Source organism: Megascapheus bottae, chromosome 20 (assembly GCF_031878675.1).
Source record: "Megascapheus bottae isolate mThoBot1 chromosome 20, mThoBot2.hap1, whole genome shotgun sequence".
NCBI classification, from domain to species: domain Eukaryota; kingdom Metazoa; phylum Chordata; class Mammalia; order Rodentia; family Geomyidae; genus Megascapheus; species Megascapheus bottae.
In genome coordinates this window covers 16706784-16729887 of record NC_143528.1, presented here as the reverse complement: position 1 = coordinate 16729887, position 23104 = coordinate 16706784, and the positions used below count along the sequence as shown (strand labels likewise).

The 23104-nt window shown below is 40.0% G+C and overlaps 1 protein-coding gene across 2 annotated transcripts in view; it reads left to right on the top strand.

The window, feature by feature from the left end:
• Positions 1-5144: 5144 nt before the first annotated feature.
• Positions 5145-23104, top strand: part of Asah1 (N-acylsphingosine amidohydrolase 1) — a 28850-nt gene continuing 10890 nt past the window's right edge. Inside the window, exons 1-4 of one of the 2 annotated variants that reach the window (XM_090354044.1) lie at positions 5145-5268; positions 14968-15014; positions 20734-20824; positions 21175-21261. In XM_090354044.1, coding sequence (XP_090210170.1) covers positions 5191-5268; positions 14968-15014; positions 20734-20824; positions 21175-21261 — 303 coding nt within the window. In that variant the 5' untranslated portion in view covers positions 5145-5190. Of the gene's footprint in view, positions 5269-14967; positions 15015-20733; positions 20825-21174; positions 21262-23104 lie in introns of those variants that run through there. The other variant, XM_090354045.1, reaches the window with a different exon arrangement.

Here is a 23104-nt window from a genome sequence, read left to right as displayed (position 1 = left end):
ACTAAGTCTTTTTGTTAGTTAAGTAGTTGATCAATTTCTTTGAGAAAGCAACCTTCATATAGACTGGGTTCATGTCAAACTTAAAACTCTCTTGAGTGGCAGGATTATACACTTCTACCACCACACTCAGTATCTCAGAACCAACAGAAGAAAAACAAAAGCAAAAAAACACACACAAAAAAAATCCTTCTGGTAATTCAGTAAATACATCCACTAAAATGCTTAAAAACCGAAATATGATCTCCCTATGTCTTAACCTTCTCTAGTACAACTTTTTTGTATACCAAATATTTTACTAAATCCAGTTATACTTGTTCTGAGTAATTGTGGTGTTATATGTGGTATATTTCTTTTGGGGCGGGGTGATTACGCTGCAGTGATTTTTAATGAAGGCTCCACCTCAGGAACCTAAGAATGTTAGATAGGAGATTAGGAAGGTCCGTGGCTTGCGAAGCACTTCAGCTATTCTGATAAACAATTTCATTATTTATGCTGACCTTTCATACTAAACAGGTTCCCCAAGTGTTAAACTTGATGTCTCTGTACAGTATTTGAAGTATCTTCTTCAAAGATACCTTCATTTATTTGTACATTTACATATCATTTTCTAAGAATGCATCAGTCCACTTAAAAGCCACAATGTCATTTTTACAGCTATACAACTTGCTTTAACTTTTTGTGTATTTCTCGTACTGAAGAGAAGATTTTAAAATGTATATATTAGAGGGCTAGGGGTATGGCCTAGTGGTAGAGTGCTTGCCTACTATGCATGAAGCCCTGGTTCTATTCCTCAGTACTACATACACAGAAAAAACTGGAAGTGGTACTGTGGCTCAAGTGGTAGAGCTCTAGCCTTGAGAAAGCCCAAGGAGAGTGCCCAGCCCTGAGTTCAAGCCCCTGGACTGGAAAAAAATATATATCTGTTACAGAGAAAAAAAGGCATGCAAAAAATGATATAATTTCTAGAAAGTATAGTTAAACATTTTTTTTGCCAGTCCTGGGCTTGGCTTAGGGCCTGAGCACTGTCCTTGGGCTTTCTCAAAGCTAGAGCTCTACCACTTGAGCCACAGCACCACTTCTGGCTGTTTTCTCCGTATGTGGTACTGAGGAATTGAACCCAGGTCTTCATGCATGCTAGACAAGCACTCTACCACTAGGCCAAACTCCCAGTCCATAAATCTTAACTGGTCTGAAAAGAAAGCCAACAACTCTTTGAAAGTGATATGCATAGTTAATATGGGCACAAAATAATAATATTGACCTAAGTTTTCTGCACAAAAAAATCTAATTTTGCCAGACTTCCTAGCCACCAGTTAATATCCTCTCAAAGGGAAAATATATTTTGGTGACATTTAAATTTTCTTAATAGTATTTATTTTTAAAGTTTATTGTGTTTCAATAATTGTTCAAAGGAGTTTCTGGTCAACATGTCAATTTATGTATACAATGTATTTTCATCAGTGTCACCCCTTCCATCTTTCTCTCCCATTTATCCTAACCTTAGTGATTCTCAATTTCCTACTTACATTTTTATATATGTAATTGGCGTACTGTCATCATTACTTTTCCCATTTGTCCAACCCCTCTTCTTAACTCACACCTCCACTCAGGCAAGACAAGTTCATTTCTTGCTCTTCATTTTGTCTAGCTGTCAGATAATAGTTCAAAAGGGCTACTCCATGGAAATTTACCCCTGCATGTACCATACATTAGTAAGTTTGATTATGTGTATATGTACATGGCCTTATATGTGTTTTATATATGTTATATCTTAGATTTAACTACTACATATGGATCTCAGTAGTAGTTGAGGCAAATATTCCTCCAGTCAAATTGCTGCTTGGTTTGGTAACAGCTACAAAAAGGAAATCCTTTACTTTTGACAGAATTAAGCTGAAAGCAATTCTATATATTCATCATTGAGCATGTGTAATAGTCAACATGACACAGCCCCAGAGTAAAGGCTAGATCCTTACAATGGCTGTTAACAAAGTACAAAATCTGCTTTCCTCTTCTTACTTGCATGTTCAACTTCATCTATTTCTTTTCCTTTTATTCCTGCTACTTCAGCCACAGCAGTTCCTTTGCTACAGCTGAAAAAGCACATTGTAAAATAATAACTGAAGTCTATTTTTTATTCAGCATTCCTTTCTGCCTAAGTCTTTCTGGTCCTATAGTAAGTTCTTATTTTCAAAGTCCTCAATTTTTGTTACTATATCAATAAATGAACTTAATAGTCATGAATTTGCTGAACCTGGTACTTTCAAAAGTCAAGTTACAACATTTCACTTATATAATTATATACTCAATCATATCCAAAAAGCTGAGAAGCAATCATTTGCCAACATTTAAAATTATTATTTAAAATTCTTACTAAATTCTTATTTATTGTAACATGTATAGAAACTATAATAATATGTATTAATGAGGTGCCATTATGCTTTTATTCTAATGCTTTGATACATGCTTGTAATAAGTAATGTTTTAGTTAGGTTAAGCATCTGTATGTCCTCACACATTTTCCATTTGTTTATGATTTAAAAATTTCAAGATCTTCCCTTTTTCTGGCATTCATTCATTCATTCATTCATTGGTTCATTTTGCCAGTCCTGGAGCTTTAACTCTGGGCTGGAGCACTGTCCATGAACTTTAGTACCCAAGGCTAGTTCTAGCTCTTTACCACTTTGAGCCACATCTCTACTTCTGTCTTTTTTTGTGGTTAATTGGAGATGAGTCTGCTTGTCTTTCCTGCCCTAGTTGACTTTGAACCACAGTTCCCAGATGCCAGCCTCCTGAATAACTAGGCTTATAGGAGTGAGCCACCAGTGCCTGGCTTACAATCATATTCTCATTTTTAAGCCTTCCCAGCAGGGCTCCCTCTACCTTAAGTAAGTTTGTGGGCATCCACAAAGCTAACTTCCTCATCCTCTTCTGATCAAATTTACTCATCTCAATAATGTTTGTTCTTCTCAGGATATTTAAACTGTGACTCTCACATATACATGTATGTATATATAATGTATGGAAACAGAACTGGGAAAAGTGAAGGGTGGGCTGGGTTGGGATAGATGGGAAAGGAGTGCTAGAAGTAGGGGTAACATCAATCCACATTCATTATACCCCAAACCACCATTTAAGTTAATTAAATATGTAAATACAATTGAATGTATAAATATAGATAAATATCTCAAAAAGAATAAAATAGCAATTCTCCCTTCTCTCCCTTCTACATTCTCAGTCCCCCTTTCCCTGATCTCTAGCAGGTATTACCTTCTAATGTGTAATTGTTTATTATTGACTTCCCATCTTCCAAACCTTACATAGGAGGAACTTTTTGTCATTTTTATTCCCTGATATTCTCTCTTAGGAAAAAAAGATAAGCACTTTGTAGATTCATAGTATGTTTATAATTAAGATTTTTTGAGGACTCGCATTATATCTCCAGGCTGGCCCTGATCTTGTGTTCAAAGGTCTCTTCCTGCTTCTACCTTCCCAGTATCTGAAACTATAGGCATGCATCAGAAACCTTTCCCCTCCCCAAATAATAATTTTATAATGTGCTCACTTACTGCTGAAGTAGGAACCCAGTGTATGTTCAAAAATCAAGCTTCCTCCTCAAAACAAACAAAACCCCCTCCAAATCTAGGGGAAGGGAAACTCACAGCAAATTCTCACTTCCACATGGAGTGTTCAGATTTTTCTTTAAGGAAGTGATAACAAAGGGGCAGGAACCCCAAAGCAACCTGAGGGGGTGGGAGGAGAGGTCGGAGAAGAACAACTAAGAATTTTATGATTGTTGAGTTTCTGTTTGGGCTTTTTTAAAAGATCTTATTAGCACTGATTTTTACATCATATTTCAAATGTCATGTTTAAAAGTATTCAAGAAGGGAATCTCTATATACAATCATTGGCACGTAAATTTTAGAACATAATTAAAATTAACCTGAGGGTTTGTATGTCATAGATAGATATCAATCTATATAACATTGTCTATAGAGTATATATCCCATCATAGATTTTTATGTCTATGTAGTTATGTTTATGTCTCCAAGACCATGTCCTAACCTTGGGTTCCCAAATATTGAGTCATCACTCTTAAAAAAAAAAACAAAACTTTTTTTATACTTGGGATCAAACCTGGGATGTTACACTTGAAAGGCAAGCACTTTGCCACTGAGTACATCCCAGCCCTGAGTAACTTTTTAATGAGTAACTTTTTTTTTAATTTTTATTTTCACAATGTGTGAACTACACAGCTCATTTCAAAGACAGGATTTCTGGTGGGACCACTCACCGTCCCCACGTGAGATTCCGTCCAGCTGTTGGCAGGAAAGGCCCTGCGAGGCTGTCACTCAGGGAAGAGAGAGGCGAGCCAACACGGTAATCCTCCGGGCTCTCACCCAGCTGGAGCCCGGGACTGCAGAACCGTTGAGCAAGTCCAGGTGAAAGACGGCTCGCGGGGAACACCTGTTTTTTCCACTTGATTTTTATGGAGCCTAATTTGTAGCTGTGTCTTGCAAGCCCACGTAGGTAGTTCAGAGCCTGGAGTATCCTAGAGCATGCATTGTTTTCCTCCCTGATCCCTGACACCTGTAGGATGCATAACCTAACTCTCCCGGCCAGCATTCCTCCGGAGGCGAAGCAGGGTCGACACTCGGTTCCGTTTTGAGGCTCTTACTGGGCTTTGGGTGTCTGAAGGCCCCCAAGCACTAGGCTGGCTTTGGGGACCCCGCCCCCGCCCCGGACTCCGCCAAGCCCCTCGCCACGCCACGCCCTTCGCCACGCCACGCCCTTCGCCGCGCCCCTGCCTGCCCTGCGGCCACGCCCCCGAGCCAGAACTGGGCAATAGGTTGGGCAGCCGACCCTCTAGGGCGGGGCTAAGGCTGGGCCCAACCACTGCCTGCCCAGCACGGTGTAGGGGGGAAACCTTCAAGAGTCACCGCGATCCTAACGGGAGCGCCGACTCCTATCCTGAGGCCTGTCCTCCAGGCAGAAGACCTCCTAGTCCTGCCTCTTCCCCTGACACGCCAGGCCTCTCTCTCCCACGCTGATCCCCCCTGCACCCCTCTAGCCCACACTTGGTGCGGCCCGGCTGGCGAGTCACGCGGTCGCGGGGGCGCGGCCTGCTCGTGGCCTGGGTGCAGACTGCGTCCGCGGCGCCCGCGGGAGTTCCTCCCGGCCGCTGGGAAGATGCTGGGTCTCCGCCGTCTCCTGTCCTTCCTGTGCGCCGCAGCTGTCACCTGCGCCGTGGCACAGCACGCGCCCCCGGTGGGTGAGCTCGAGCCGGGCTGCAGATGGGGGCGCAGGTGCAGGCGGGGATCTGGGTGCAGGTGCGGCGAGCGAGGGTGGGGAAGAGTGACTTGGGGGCCGTGTGCGTGCGAGCCTGGATGGCGGGCCCCACCTAGGGGTGCTGGGGTGCTGACTGGGACGCGAACGCCCGGGATCCTCCGGATCGGATCTGAGTGGAAGTGGTTGAAGTACCAGTTTCCCGGCTCCCGGGCTCTTTAGAGAAGTGCTCAGGATGCAGGCAGAATTCATGGCGACTCTGGCCTGCTCTTCCTGGCGAGCAGGTGCTTTTCCTCTCCCCCCCCCCCCCCCCACACACGGAATGCCATCGGTCTCCGCTGGCCTTGTGGTGGCCCGGCAGGGGAAGGCCTGGGGCGCCGGCGTTGGCCTCCACGCCCCGTCTCGGGAACGCCTGTCCTGTGTCTCCTCTGAGAAAGCGTGTGACAGGGCCATAGACTTTATAGCTGCAAGAGACAACAGTAAGGGACCCGGGTGACTCACTGTGCACAGAGGAAGTGGAGGGAGAGAGAAAACCCAGCCAGAGATTACGCTGCGGTTGAAACGGTCCCAAAGGACCTCGTGTCCAGTCAAGTGCGCTTGCATAAATTTCATGTTTGTACAGATAAGGCTGTGGAGGTTTATGACCCTGAACCTGCTTCTAACCTTAGGCTACGTGTGGATGATGTTCCCGAGCTTAGGGTATAGAAAGTGGAAGCCAGCTGTAGTTTCTCTTAGATTCCAGAAAGGCCTGATACTTTGAACTTCAGTTTTACTGCAGGATCTTTATTATTCAGCCATTAAAAGTTGCTATCTCAAGCCGGGCGCGGTGGCTCATGCCTGTAATCCTAGCTAACCCAGGAGGCTGAGATCTGAGGATCAAGGTTCAAAGCCAGTCTGGTCACAAAAGAACCTGGGACTCTTTATCTCCAATTAACCTCTAGAAAATGGGAAGTGGTACTGTGGGCCAAAGAGCGCCAGCCTTGAGCTGAAGAGCTCAGGGACAGGGCCTAGGCCCAGAGTTCAAGCCCCATGTCCAACCAAACAAAAAATAAAATTGCTAGCTCAGAGGCTGGTTGCTGGTGGCTCACATCTGTAACCCTAGCTACTCGGGAAAGTTGAGATTTGAGCAGAGCAGTTCGGAAGCCAGTCCACACAGTGATCGTTTTCTCCAGTGAACCAACAAAAAACAGGAAGCAGAGCTGTGATTCAAGTGGTAGAGTGTTAGTCTTAAGTAAAAAAGCTCAGGATTGGCATGTAAGTCCTGAGTTCACATCCCTGAACCGGCACACACGAAAATAAAAGAAATTTAAAAATTCTGTAAGGGGTTGCAGGTGTGGTAATATCCCTTGCCTTGCATATTTGAGGCCTTGCTATAAATTGCCAAAAATTGCTTTTTAACAGATAAGAGCAGAACAGAATGTCATCTAGCTATAATAGGGAATGTCATATAGTTATAATAGGGAAATACGCAGTATGAACCCATGTACAGTGATTGAAAGTTTATTAGGAAAAATAAATTTACTTGCCTTAGTGTGGATACAGAGTTTGCTTGAGAGGGATTAGATTCTGGGAATTTTTAAAGAATGAATGTTTGGTTACTGTTGATGCCCTTTAAGGACCACTAGGAATATGCTAATAATTAAACAAATTGGCTTTAGTATAACTTGAGGTGAGGGTTAGAAAATATGTTAATCGCCTTCATTTGGATGGAGCATGCAAATGCAATGAAGATGTAAGAAATTCAGAATAATCACAACTCAGTAGATACCAACGAATTAAACTGATGAACCTTTCTAGAGTACAAGTTGACAAAAATTAAGCTGAATTGGGACAGTGAGGAGAGAGGAATGACAAGATTTGTTACAAAATTTGGACTTCTTTTTGTTTCCATTTTTTTGTTGTTCATATGTTGTTTAAAATAATGGCAGAGATAGATATTATGTTTGTAGTAGTTTTAAATCTACTTGGCAAAAGATTTTAAGGCCCTGTTAATAACTGTTTCCATTTTTTAAATTAGCTTGCATTAGTTATACAAGCAAGATGTTTCGTCCTCTCAATTTCTGTCTTTTACACCCACCTTCCCTTTATAGGTTATATCAATCCTCATTCATCCTCTTCTTTTGCTTCCCCACTGCCAACTCCTTTAAAATATTGGTGAATTTTTTTCATGGCCCCAAAATCTTAGCATCCACTACATGGAAGTCCAGTGATTTGAATCATTATAAATTGTTTGTAGCTCATGGTAAACAAAAGGTAATTCAAGGCAACTTCCTCCTTCTCCTCCTCCTTCTTATCTTCCTCCTTTTTCTTGCAGTACTCTGGATTGAACCCAAGACTCCTGGTGTGCTAGACAAGGGCTTTACCACTTAAGCCACGTGTTTAGTCCTGTTGTATTCTTGTTTTTGAGAAAGGGTCTTAGCCTTGAACTAGAAATCTCCACTCTGCCTTCTGAGGAAAAATGTGTACAACCAGGCCTAGCTAAGTACAACTTTTGTTAAATATGAATAATGAGAACCAGCTTGAAATAATTTCTTTGAGTTGGAATCTACAGAGTGTTATTGGTATGGTTTTGTTTTGGAGGCTTTTCCCAATAGTTATATAACTCTTCTTCCAGAATTATTGTTTAATTTATAAAATGTCACGTAAGAGAGGATGTTGACCCAAGCAGCCTGAGAAGAGTCTGGAGAAAGAAGCTAGGTAACACTGTCCAGGGTTCCTTAGGCCCTGTGAGGGTTTCTGGAATTTCTCCTAAATAAGAACATAAGAAGCTACAGAGTGGTTTTTAAGTAAGATAAAAATATAACAACCACATAAAAAGAAAAAGAAATTGGGATTTGGAGAGAACAAAGTAGGTCTGGGAGGATATGAGGAAAGGCATTGAAAGGAAATAGTGGCTATTAAAGCAGGATACTAGTAGTATAGAGAGACGTCAGGGTTTCCAGAGAAAATCAGAAGGTAGAGTAGAAGAAAGCCTTAGATAAGGATCTGGACATAATGTGTCAGTGTGACCTATGCATTATCTCCTAGGAAAACAGTGTAGAAAGAGAACTAGACAGTGGCTATATGACTTAAACTTATCTCAGAGCAAGAGGAAGCTGGCACATAAGCCCAAGTGAGAGTACGTGTGGACAGCTGGGAAGGAAGGAAGTTACCTATGTTGAATCTTACAGAGATATGAAGTGGCTACTCAGTAACGATGGAGGTTACTGTTTATCTCAGCTCAGAGAGTATTGATAAAACTGGTGTTTTAACATGAGAAGGACTAGCAATGATTGTTAAGAAATGTACCTTACAATTTTAAAAAGTCCAGAAGTGGTGCTGAGGCTCAAGTGGTAGAGCTCTAGCCTTGGGAAAGTCCAAGGACAGTGCTCAGGCCCTGAGCTCAAGCCCAGGACTGGCAAATAAAAAAACAAACTGGTGTTTTAAACCCCAGACCCCAAATGTAAGTATTCAGTGTGTCGGGTCTGGCCCCTTCCCCTACACACTAAGGAGACATGAAGAGGGCAGAGAATGGTGGCTTATTACACTGATGAGAAGACGGCATTTCAGTCCATCTTCAGCCATTTGTGGGTACAAACATGAGCTTTGGGTTTTATAGAACAAGACCTAGAGGTAGGGAGAGAGGTTAAACATTCTCAGTCACCAGTGTGGCCTGGTCTTGTCTATCAAGGGAATCTGAAGAAGTTGCCATCTTAGCACTTGGACAAGTCAGTCACTATTTTCTGACTGTTCCCTTCCTGTGGGACAGTTTCACTTCTTGGTCACGTGAAGGCATTGCCTGTCTGAGGGCAGGTTGCCAGTGTCATGAGATTCTTACAGTAAATCCTAACCTTCTTGGAGCACAGGGTGGTTGCAAAGTGACTGTAGGAAAGAATAGCACAGATGGGAGTTCTTAGATGCAACCCGGGGCCTGGAGGCTCAGTATCTTCTTTAATTTTAGGCCCCAAACAAGGAGTCATTGCTCTTCAGCAAAAGCAGCTTTTAGTGCCTATCTTTGCGCAGATCCCTAAGACCTACCACAAGGAAACATAATGGCTGAGTACTGAACTGCTGAAATGAACTTTTATGCTTGGTACGAGTGTAACAGTGTTGAGGACTGAGTCAGCCTCAGTACTCATTTTCAGAGTTTCACAGAACAAATATATTCACTAATTCTAGCTTTCCCTCCATTATACTGTGTGGGACTTTCCCCTGCTGCTCCATGGGAAAGAACACACCAATCTGTTTCTCATCACCTAATGCTGCCTGCCTAGCAAGTGCTGTGCTCCATCCTAAAGGCTGGAAATGGATGGGTCAACAAGATAGACAAAGCTCAGCACTTACAGAGTGCTGTAATACTTCTCCCAAATACTAGCAGTTTAATATGCTCTAATCCAAGCCCAGAAGACCCAGGAAAGCATGCTCATGCTCATTTGAATTATATTTGCAGGAAATATGTTCCTATTCAGTAAATGTGGCTGGAGATATAGCTCAGGGGTAGAGCATTTGCTTAGCTTGCACAAGGCTCTGGATTTGATCTCCAGCAATACACACACACACACACACACACACACACACACGAATTATTTCTGTTCTCTTCCCATAGGTGAACTACTGCAAGCTATATGTCCATCCTTCCTTCTTTTTTGCTGCCTAGGCCCTATCCTTTAAGGCTAGCGCTCTACCAATTAAGCCACCACTTTTCTCTTTTTTGTTTGTTTTATTAGTTTACTGGTGATTGGAATCTCATGGACTTTTAATCCTGGACTGGATTCAAACCACAATCCTCAGATCTCAGCCTTCTGAGTAGCTATGATTACAGGTGTGAGCCACCAGCACTATCCTAAAATTATACTATCTTTAAATTACTGCCCATTTTCTTTTTTTCCCCAGCATATGGATAAAATCAGTACATAACGATTTTAAAACTATATTACTACTTTGGTGAGAGTATTGAAAGGGTGACATTGATCAAGATGCATTGAATTTATAAACTGCTTTGTTAAACGGCAACTTTTTCATATAACCACTCAAAGATAATTAAAAAAAAAAACTGTAGGCCAGGCTGTAGGCAACTCAGAACTGTAATTGTAACTACTCAGGAGGCTGAGATTCTAGGATTGAAGTTGGAAGTTAACAGGAAAGTCCTTAAAACTCTTTATCTTCAGTTAATCACCATAAAAGCCAGAAGCAGAACTGTGACTTAAATGGTAGAGAGCTAGCCTTGGTCAAAAAAGCTCAGGGACGGAGCCAGAAGTTTGGCCTACTGGTAAGGTGCTTGCCTAGCATGCATGAAGACCCATGTTCTATTCCTCAGTACCACATAGGTAGAAAAAGGCCGGAAGTGGTGCTGAGGCTCAAGTGGTAGAGCTCTAGCCTTGAGAAAACCAAAGGACAGTGCTCAGGCCCTGAGCTCAAGCCCAGGACTGGCAAAAAAAAAAAAAAAATCTCAGGGGTAGCACGCAGATCAAGACCAGAAATCAGCACAAAAACAACAAAATCTCTATATTATTAGAAACATGCAGATTTTCCCTTAAATATATTAAGGAGGTAAGTAAATTATGGCATGTTTTTTTTAGATGTGGAGCATTCATTGTGTTCCCAATGAAATAGTTTTCACTTTTTTTAGCATGCATGACTTGCACCAAGTAACTAGTTGGAGTGTGATATTTTCTTGCATTCATATAGTGTACTTTGGTCATATTCATCCTCTCTGTTCTTACCTTCCCGCTGCCCTGCCACCTTTTTATAACTTCCTACAAGTTTTTAAAAATGGGTTTTATTCTCACCTTTTCATACATACACTTGCTATTTTTCTAAATATGTTATACTCAATTGCTTTTTTTAGAGCGTATAGAGGAAATTAAGACTGGTTGATTTCAAAGAGGTTTAAATCTTGATTAAATAACTAATAAATGGAGAATTTACTGATCCAGAAAATCTTTCGGAACTGTTTTCTAGAGTTTTAAATGAGAATGGATTTTATTATGTACTTTTGTCCTCCCAATACAAAGGAAAGGAATATGCAAGACCTCTGTGTGTGGTAAAGTAACAATATACCAAGCAGATTACATACTATCTCTACATATTCATCTGCTTATAGTCTTGCCCTATTATCTATTAAAATTTATATCTACCTTGATAAGGTTGTCTATTATTATAACCATATACACTTAAATTTGAAGCTGGTAAACTTTCAATTGCGAATTAGTTCATTGTAATCCTATTTCCAAATGGGTATATGTTTGAAACTGTGTTTGCCTGCTGACTAATTCTCCATTGAGAGTGAGGGTGGAGTTTTCTCTACACTGTGCTCATGTGTGGTTTAAGTGACTTCAGCGTTAATGCCCAACCTTACTTATTTTCACTTTCATCTACTTTTTTTTTTATCCTCGGAGCAGGTACTGTGGTGGTGTCATAAACAAATAATGTCTTGTTTATTGCAGTTGAGCCGGCCTTAGTTATCACACTCTCACATGGATTGCTCTTTAGCTCTTATCTGAGGGGCAGCTTAACCTCTCTCCTAAAAATTGACAGAGCACTTTCAACTTTCCTCACAGTTGTCTAGTAAGAATAGTATCTGGGGCTGGGATGTAGCTCAGTGGCAAAGTGCTTGCCTAGCAAGTACAACATCCTTGGTTTGATCCCTAGTACCAAAAAAGAAAACACAAAAAAATTATATCTGTAATTTGGTTTTTATTTTGGTTTTGGACGTAAGGGCAAATTATTAGGAAGGGGGGAAGTCTCTGCATTTCATTAATTTGCTAAACTGATTCTAATAATCATCAAACCCCTAAACTAAGTAGAGATGACTCTGTTAACCAATTGAAGCCTTGGCTTTAGTGTTTTTGCTGTAGAAAGAGGTGAAGTGCTAGTCTCTTAATTCTCTCACCAACTCTGTAACCTTCCACAAATCACCAGTGGAGCCCAGCCTGGCATCTTGAACAGGCTCATGAAATTCCTGGTACCTGAAATAGAGTAAAAGGACAAAACTTGGATTTTGAGAGACCAATTATATTTTAAACTAACCAAAAGTTCTGATATTTACAAGAATTTTCTATTGCATAAATTTGTATACCATTTCATTTTAAGGTTAAATGTAAGTAGTAACCTTTTCAATATATGCTATTTTGAAAATTCCTGTTTATACAAAAAGACTTCCTTGCATAAGGTACAATTTTTTTTGGTATCCATCCTCAAATTTACTAAACAGGGAATAGTGAGTGTAAAAGAATATGTCCTCCATTGAGGTAACACCTTTATTATTTTAAAATAATTTTACTTACTGATAGCTTAATACATTTAAGAAATAATGTCAGAGGGACTGGGAGCGTAGCCTAGTGGTAGAGTGCTCACCTAGCAGGCATGAAGCTCTAGGTTCGATTGCTCGGTACCACAGATACAGAAAAGCTGAAAGTGGTGCTGTGGCTCAAGTGGCAGAGCACTATCCTTGAGCAAAAAGTGTCCAGAGACAGTGCCCAGTCCCCAGAACTGGCAAAAATTAAAAAAAAATAATGTCAGAGCTTGGCTCCAGTAGCTCATACCTGTAATCCTAGCTACTCAAGACAGTGAGATCTGGCACCTCGTTTATGAATGGCTTTGTACATTAGCTTTTGCAACAAATTTGATACTGGTTATTATTAATTCAGCTTCAAATACAAAATAAACCCATACTTATAAAATTATACTCTTGTAGAGTCATTTTTATGATAATGTTCAAGTCACAACTAACGTGAAAGCACTTTATGTACTCACCTTGTTATCAAAAGTTAAATAAGCTTTAAGATCTTTTTTGTGACACCAAATTCAACAGATATGAGTCCACTCTACAGTTCCAAGTCTTCCCTATTCTTTTTTTTTTTTTTTTTTTTGCCAGTCCTGGGTTTACGCTCAGGGCCTGAGCACTGTCCTTGGATTTTTCTCAAGGCTAGAGCTCTACCACTTGAGCCTTATCACCACTTCCGGCTTTTTTCTAAGTATGTGGTACCGAGGAATCGAACCCGGGTCTTCATGCATGCTAGGCAAGCACTCTACCACTAGGCCAAACTCCCGGCCAAGTCTTCCCTATTCTTAACTTCTCATATTGTAGATTTATATTTTTAAAGCTTTTATTTCTACAGTTCTGGGATTCAAAAGGTAAACACGTACACCTTCTACAGGCTGTAATAAAAGAACCATAATTTGTTGAACATTGGAGTTTTTTTTTTCATAGTAATCGTGTTTGAACTCAGGTTATCATGTTGCTTGCTTGGCTAGTGCTCTACTACTTTAGCCATACCTTTTTTAATTTTTTTTTTTGTCAGTCGTGGGGCTTGAACTCTGGGCCTGGACACTGTCCCTGAACTCTTCAGCTCAAGACTACCGCCCTACACCTTGCGCCACAGCACCACTTCTGGTTTTCTACTGGTTAATTGGAGATAAGAGTCTCACGGACTTCAGTGCCTGGGACCCTCAGCTCTCCTCCTGAGTAGCTAAGATTTCAGGCATGAGCTACCCACCCCGGATTTTAGCCACACCATTGGCCCTGCATTTTCTTGATAATTTTAGAGATATCTAATGAACTTTTCTACCCAGGCTGGGCTTGGACTGTGATCCTACAAAATGCATCCCTTCTGAATAGCTAGGGGAAACCCACAGAAAAAAGGAGGAGGAAAAGAGGAAGAGGAGATGATGGAGATGAAAAAGATAATATTTGAGCTTGGTGAAAGTGACTTTTGCCTGTAACCCCACTCACAGTTCTAAGCCAACATGGTTTTCTATGCCAGAAAAGTTTGAGAGAGGAGCTGGGAGTGTGGCTTAGTAGTACAGTGCTTTCCATGCATACATGAAGCTCTGGGTTCTATTCCCTAGTACCACATACACAGAAAAGGTCGAAATGGTGCTGTGGCTCAACTGGTTGAGTGCTAGCCTTGAATAAAAAAGTTCAGAGACAGTGTCCAGGCCCTGAGATCAAGTCCCAAATATTTTATGTATATATATGTATATATACATATATACATATGCATGTATATATACATACACACATATATACATGTACATATATATATTTATATTTGAAGTAGATCTTAGAAGCTAAAACCAAAAGTTTACCAGGTTAGGTGGCGCTCTGTAGAGGTCCCAGCATGTGCACAGGTGTGGAAGTGCTTTAGATGGTTCTTAGTGGACATGGTAGGTGAGGTTATGATGCTTATGTTACGGGCTGATTATGTACCCTGACAAGGTGGCTTAAGATGCAAATTTCAGCACAAGATTGCAAGTGAATTAGGCTAAGACATTCAGGTAATGTTGTATCCTATCAAGTCAGCTACTTTTAGTAATAAATTAGTCATCTAATAGTAACCTTTTTCATCTTACATTTACATTTCCCTTTTGTTCAGTATATTTGTTATAGAAGGCCCAAATTATAACACCTGGTACTTGTGCAAATTGAATTGAGATCTCAGTGGTTTCAGATTTTAGAAGTTGTCTGTTGGAAAGGCTTTTATCTTAAAAAGGTGTTGAACATCTGGTATAGTAGTACCTACCGATAGCCCCAACATGCAGGATGTTAAGGTAGGCAGATTGCCACATAGAGGCCAACCTAGGCTACACAAATGAGACTCTGTCTCAAGAAGAGAAGGTACTGAAATTATTTTTTCCAGATACTTATGAAGTTAGTAAGCATTTATGATTTCTGAACCTTTTCATTTTCTTTGTTTTTAGTGGACAGAAGACTGTAAAAAATCATCTTATCCTCCTTCGGGGCCAACGTGAGTAAACATCAGATAACCAAAACTCAGAGCTGTGCAGAGGTTTGGGAGGTTTTTTATATGATGTTCTCCATACAAATAATTATAATGAATACTTAAATCATAATTTCTACCCTCATACAAAGGTTGCTTTCCTTAGGGTTTTTTTATGAGTTTGTCTGAGATTCTAGATAAATTGAAAAAATTTTAAATTCATGATTAAAATGTTCATTTCTTGAAATTGAAGGTATGATTTAATGGTGGATTACCAGACTTGAGTGAAAAGCCAAGTGAGAACAAATGCCCTGATTTCAAGCCCCAGAACTTCCAGTTAGCCACCAAAAAGCCAGAACTGACTCTATCTTTAAGCAAAAAGCTCAGAGACAATGCCAAGGCCCCTGAGTTCAAGCCCAGGACTGGAAGGCATCCAATTAAGGTTTTCAGTTTTTAGGACATTACTAATTACATATGTTATACTGCTCTCTTCTGAGGTAGTGATTCTAAATAGTTTTTGTCCCAGGCTCATTGGATCCCAGAGCTGTGCCCAGTCTCCATGTAGCATTTCTTTTCTGTGCTCTTTGAGTGCTCAGTCTCTGCTGTCTTGTTTGTATATATGGGTGTCACAGCCACCCTGGCTGCCATGCGGGCTCCGGGAATATGATTGATGGATATGATGACCTGGGTGTATACGTGTTTTCTGTGAAGTAAGACATCATACAATATTGACTACCAGTCATGAGTGAGTGATTGAATGAAACTGTAATAATCCAAACTCTTTTTTTTTTTTTTTGGCCAATCCTGGGGCTTGAACTTCAGGTTCTGAACACTGTCCTTGGGCTTTCTCAAGGCTAGCTCTCTACCACTTGAGCCACAGCACCACTTCCAGCTTTTCTATGTATGTGGTACCGAGGAATTGAACTTGGGTCTTCATGCATGCTAGGCCAAACTCCCAACCCCATAATCCAAACTCTAGCACTCTACTTACATCATGCCCCAGCCCTTTTTGCTTTAGATATTTTTGCAAACAGAGTTCATGCTTTTTTGCCTAGGACTAGTCTCAGATCAAAATCCTATTATGCCTGTCTGTAGCTGACATTAGAGCTGTTAACCAGCTAGCTGGCTTGTTTGTTGAAATGGGATCTCCCTAACCTTTTGGGGGAGGGCTGGGCCAAAAAAAGATTCTCTTGATCCTCACCTTTCAAGTAGCTGGGATTACAGCATGATATACTTTCCTCAAAATTATTTTCATTTACTCACCTTTATATAAATCTTTCAAGCTAACCAGTTTTGATGCTGTCTTCAAGCCAGTATCTCGCAGCTTGCTCCTCAAAACCCTAATCTCAGGTCTTCTTTCTGTTATCTCCAGCACCATGCTGCCATTATTGCCTTATTGATTATGTTTCTTGGATGATCTCCCTGCCCTCAGGTGGCAGAACATTATTAAATACCTTCAACCTTGAAGCCTTTTTTCTATTCCTTTTTATGTGAACTTTACTTGTGCCTGTGAATTGATTGCTCTACAAACTAGAAATCTTCCCTGATCGGGAACTTAACTGTTTATGTTTTGTGTGTGTGTGTGTGTGTGTGTGTGTGTGTGTGTGTGTGTGTGTGTGTGTGTGTGTGCATCTATGTATACACTGAAATGCATGCACAGCTGACAGTTTTGCAATGTGTATGCATACTTCCCCTCTTGCCTTGATATTTCCACTGGATTTGTTCTTGTCAGCATTCTGTTTTCCTGTGCCAAAATCCCTCCCTGTGTCAGTGTGGATCTGAGATCTGTCAGACCAGGCAGCATAACCATACCTTTGGATAACAAGCAGGTTTTCTGGCCCGATGAGCTCATCTTTTTCATTCAAGTACACAAATTTTGGTGGCTTGCTCAGGCAACTGTTGGGGAGGAAACGGACACCTGTTCATCTTGCCTGACCAGTCACATCAGCACACAGATGCTGGAAGTGAGAGCCACACCTTTCTTGTATCCATCTAAGTTCCATTAAGCATTTCTTTTCTACTGCTCACTGGGCACTTAGCATCTGCTCTGTGTCATGTCACTTGAACAAGTTTGCAAACCACTTGAAGAGCTGTGTAGACAGAAAATATGATTGACATTATGATGACCTAGATGCAGAATCTCAAAAGTAGCGAAATTATTTTAATCCTATGAAGTGGGAAAATATACTGTTGATTGAGCATCAATTCTGCCAAATTATTTTTCATATTTTATGTAATGCTCACTGCTCTCATAACAGGCCATATTTCTATGGGATATTAACTTCAAGTATTAAGTACTAAGCTATCTTAGAAAAAATATATACAAAAAGTAAAATGTAGCCAAGCATTGGTAGCTCACTCCTATGATCTTAGCTACTTAAGAGTCTGAGGATGGTAGTTTGAAAGCAGCTCATTCAGTAAATTCATGCATCTTTTCTCCACTTAACCAAAAAGCCTACAGTGGAGCTTGCATCAGGGGGTAGCATGCTAGCCTTGAGCACAAAAGCTCAGGGACAATTTGTAAGGAAATGGAAAGACTTGGGAAAAAAATCATACTAAGCCAGACCCAAAGGAACATAGGTTTAACGGTTTCCCTCATTTGTAATAATTAGTACACATCTAGGACTCTCCTAGCAGAGGATTACAATAGCGCAAGACCTAGGTACATAAGGTCATATAGGATGAGACTAAAGGAAAGGATCTCTAGGATATGGAAACATGAGGTTTATCTTGTGTGATTGTTGTTCTTAATGTACTAAGTTATTTCTCTTCCCTTTTTTTGCCCTTTGGTTAATCTCATATTGTTACTGTATCTGATTTTGTTACCTGATATATTGTATATACCTTTATTTATTTATTTGACATAGGAAAGGAAAGGGGGGAAACAAGATGATTGGGAAGAGGTGGGAGAGGAAAATAGGGACAAAAACATGAGAAGGGGTATCAATGTATGAGAAATAATGCACTTACTACCTGGTGAATGTAACTCTAGCCCCACTATACATTACCCCAACAATAAATAAATAAAATTTTAAAAAAACAGCTAGGGAAAGCAACCAGCACCTGAATATAAGTCCCAAGACTTGCACAAAAGAAGTAATAATTAAAATGTAGTAATATGTTTAATGTGATTAATCAAATTAACCAGTTTTTTAAAAATTCTAATTATCAGAGGTTTTATTATGATAAAGTTACTGAGATCTCATCTTCCTAACAAATTGTTGTCCCTTCCTAATAGTTATTCCTTTCCTTTCTGAAATCCTTGAGCCTGTACAAGACTTTAGACTGAAATATAATCAGGAATTTAGGGCAAATATAGGGACATGGTGGTTTTCTCTGGTATTATGAGGAAAAGAGAAGCTAGTTGGAGTTCATACAAGGAATACATTTCTTATGGCAGTGCCAGCAATATGCATAGCCACAAGTTTGACATTATTGCTACACCTGGAAATCCAAATGCATGCTTGAATGGAGGGAGAGCTGGACCATCTAGTGAAATTCTAGTTAGTCAGAAACAACTTGTGATGCAAAACTTTTTCCTAAGATTTAAGTATCATGTAGATAAGAACTTCTAAGAAACTAGAGCACCTGAAAATTTTCCCCCATCCTGGGGCTTTAACTCAGAGCATGGGTACAGTCTTTAAGCTCCTTTTGCTTATAGCTAGCACTCTACCTACCACAGAGCTACTTTGGCTTTTTCTGTGATTAAATGGGAAATGGGAGTCTCACGGACATTCTTGCCCTGGCTGGCTTTGAACCGTGATCCTCAGATCTCACCCTCCTAAGTAGCTTGGATTACAGGCGAGAGCTACTGGCACTCTGCCTGAAAATGTTTTAAAAAGAATAAAATCCTTATATGGCTTTTGTTTCTATATCCTGGAAGTCCTTTCATTTAGCGTCATACTATATGGCCTTATGTATCTAGATTTTGTTCTATTGTAAATGTCTGCTAAGACAGCCCAAGGTTTCTACTGATTATGATAAATGAGGGAAACCATTGAGCCTATGCTCCTCTGAGTCTGGCTTACTTCACTTAATATGATTTTTTCTAAGCTTTTCCATTTCCCTAAAATCTCATTGCCATCTAAATCACAACATAAATAGCTGCTGGTTAACTATTTCATAAAACTTGGTACATAAACCAGGTCCCCAGACTCAGCAGCATTAATTAGAGAAGTAAATATTCATGACAGGAGAATTTAATTGCACAGAAAATGACCCTTAGGAAAGTCTCCTGTTACAGCAAAAGTCTAGATAACAAATCCATTTAACAGCCTGATAACATTGCAACACAAAACAGTGTGTCCTCTACTTTTCTCTGTAACAGAGCAATAAGGGATCAAATAATAGCTATGTTTAGGTGTAGCTTTAAGGTGATAAATAACTGAATGCTACATCCTTAAAAGCCATTTCATTTTGGTTAAAAAGTACCAGAAAATGATGCTCCTGTAGCGACCGTAGGTGTTGTGAAGTTCACTCACTGGAAGTGTGTCCCGGCTCCATTGATAGGGGAGTGTCCCTTGCGGTATCCTCATAGTTCAAATTACTATGCATTAGTCGTTGAGTAGGGAGTTGGATAATAGCTATGACAGAAGAGTACTTGGGCTTAGACTTAATATGGAGGATTGGGAAGAAAGAAGTAAGTTTGCCTGGGAGAATTATAAAGGTGCTTGAAACTAATTTTGGGAAGCTAACATGCTGTCACTTCGGAGCTTCAGAGGCGACGTCACTGTCCATTTCTAGGGACAGTGTTTTGGCAGTAGTGTGGGACTGAGAGAATTCTGAAACTGGAAAGCCAATTGGAAAAGGAGACTAAATCTTTATAGGTATTTGGGAACAACGGTAAGAAAAGAGGTAGGTGTTTTCCATCAGTGATATTTAGGTTATGTAGCTCTTGAGCCATGGTCAATTCTTTCGTATATAATCAAGCCATAGTAAATTTCCAGATTTAAGATGCATAATTTTATTTATTTATTTATTTGTTTGTTTGTTTGTTTGTTTTTCCAGTCCTGGGCTTGAGCTCAGGGCCTGAGCACTGTCCTTGGACTTTCTCAAGGCTAGAGCTCTACCACTTGAGCCTCAGCACCACTTCTGGCTTTATTTCTCTGTATATGGTACTGAGGAATCAAACCCTGGTCTTCGTGCGTGCTAGGCAAGCACTCTACCACTAGGCTAAACTCCCGGCCCTATTATTTATTTTTTTAGTGCTGGTACTTGACCTTACAACATAGGTGCTATCCCTTAGGTTTTTCATTCAAGGCTATCATTTTGCTACTTGAGCCACAATTCTACCTCTGACTTTTTGCTGGTTAATTGGAGATAAAGAGTCTCATGGTTTTTTCTGCCTAGGCAATCTTTGAGTCATGATTCTCAAATCTCTGTCTTTCCAGTAGTTAGGATAACAGATGTGAACCTCCAGCACCCAACTGCCCTTTTGGCTTTTTGGAACAAGGTCTCACTATGTGATCCAACACCCTGAGCACCAGAAATTACAGGTCACGTGCTATTGCATCTGGCTCAGAAAGTATAATTCCATTCCAAGATTACTGAATGTGCAACAATACAGTGGGCAGAAGCATTAGATACAGATTTAGCAAGTACTTTTTTTTTTTTGCAGGTTTTGGTCTGAGTAACCAATTTCTATATTGTCATTAAAAACTATGTTTCTACTATGTCTTTATAGATGTTACTAACTCCTTCAGAAAACTGTTTTCAGCATTTCAAGATGATATGCCTCTCTTTACAGCTATAGAGGGCCGGTTCCATGGTACACCATAAATCTTGACTTACCACCCTACAAAAGATGGCATGATTTAGTATCAGACAAGGCACCAGTGGTATGCAGTTATTCCCAATGTTTTCTTTCTGACTTTTAATGAATCAATTGTATTTATAAAAGAACTTTTCATGAATTAGTTTATATGTATGTTTTAATACTTTTCAGTAATGGTGGCAGAGGTAACTTATTCTTTGTTAGTAAATTTTGCTTCTATTTTCTTCATTCTGTATCATCTCTCTTTAAATAATTAAGAAGCAAAATTTAAAGATAATTTGTGTTCACATATTGAAAATACTTTCAAATGTTTATTTGATTTAGCTATATATGGGTTAAATAAAAAATCTGTTTTCATAGTATGTATATTAATCTTAAATCTTAGCACTTCTTTATGTCTTTAATTTTTTTCAGATAAAAATATTAGTGAATTCAATGAAGAATATGGTAAATGCATTTGTGCCAAGTGGAAAAATTATTCAGATGGTGGACCAAAAGTTGGTAAGAAATAATTTCTATGATGGATAAGCACACACATATATATACATATACATATTACACACACACACACACACACACACACACACACACACACAGAAGTCAAAAGATGCTTGTGACTTCTTTAAAGGAAAAATTCAGCAAACTCTTTTCAGGAATTTTGGACTTTTTTTTTTGGTACCAGTCCAGGGGATTGACACTGTCCCTAAGCTTCTTTTGCTCAAGGCTAGCACTCTATTACTTATCACTTGACAGAGTGCTACTTCTGGCCTTTTCTATTTATGGGGTACAAAGGAATTGAACCCATGGCTTTGTGCATATTAGGCAAGCACTCTACTGCTAAGCTATATCCCAGCCCCACTTTGGACATTTTTGTATCCCTTTGGACTTCAGAAGGAGTTAAATTCTTGGGTTGGTAATATTAGAGTAACAAGACACAAAACATGGAAAATGTTGGCAATTAACTGCTCTCTGATGTATGGAATTTTTTTTCTTTTGTCAGTTTTAAGGCTTAAACTCTGGGCTTGGCCATTGTCCTTGGGCTTGCCCTGAGCTCTTAAGTTCAAGGCTAGCACTCTACCACTGTGAGCCACAGTTCCACCTCTGGTTTTCTGGTGGTTAATTGGAGATGAATCTCACAGACTTGTGCCTGGGCTGGCTTTGAACCACCATCCTCAGCCGCCTGAGTAGTTAGGATTACAGGAGTGAGCCACTGGCACCTGGTTATGTATGGACTTTTTTTTGTTTGTTTGGTTTACAGCGCAATCAACAAATCTTCACTGGGGAGTATAGATTGTAGAAATGTATAAACACATTTCCAAACTGCCTTAAACTTTGTATTTTTATAAACATTATTTTTAAAAGTCCTGTGTTTTAAATAACTGTAGCTTTGTGTACTTTTGTTTATTTGCCAGTCCTGGGGCTCGAACTCAGTGCATGAGCACTGTGTTTGGGCTTTCGCAAGGCTAGAACCCTACCACTTTAGCCACAGCGCCACTTCGGCTTTTTCTATGTATATGATACTGAGGAATAAACCCAGGTTTTTGTGCATGCTAGGCAAACACTCTACCACTAGGCCAAACTCCCAGCCCCAGCTTTGTATATTTTTTGTAACTTGTATTATTAAAAATCAGTAAAGAATTTAAAATAACTTCTTGCCCTTACACTTTTGCTGGGGGCATAGTTGAGCAGTATAGTGTTGTGCTTAATACTGGGATGCCTCCAGTGGATTTGATCCACATCACCAAAAGGAACATAGGCTTAATGGTTTCCCTCATTTGTAATAATTAGTACACATCTAGAATTCTAGATGTGTACTAGGATCTAGGATTTCAATAACTAAAAACCCAGGCACATAAGGTCATATGGAGATGGAGTCTTCTCAGTGGCTGTAACCCTTGAAACTCAGTGTTTTTTGTAGGCAGTCACCAATTTCATTTTCCTCTTAGTCATTCAGGAAGACTCCGTCTTAAATTACATGAGATAGAAGACTGGGCCAGGAGTGTGGCCTAGTGGTAGAGTGCTTGCCTAACATGCACGAAGTCCTAGGTTCGATTCCTGTGTACCACATACACAGAAAAAGCTAGAAGTGGTTCTGTGGCTCAAGTAGTAGAGCTATAGCCTTGACAAAGCCCAAAGACAGTGCTCAGGCCCTGAGTTCAAGCCCCAAGACTGGCAAAAATAAAAAGGAGGAAAGAAAGAAAATAATATGCTTAGTGAGATCACAACCAGCTAATGAAAAATAGAACTTGTATACTTTTATCACATCATCTTAGAAAGAGAGCATGAACCTAAATTGGAATCTCAATATTTGTGACTAGTTGTAGTTGAGAATAAAAATATGATG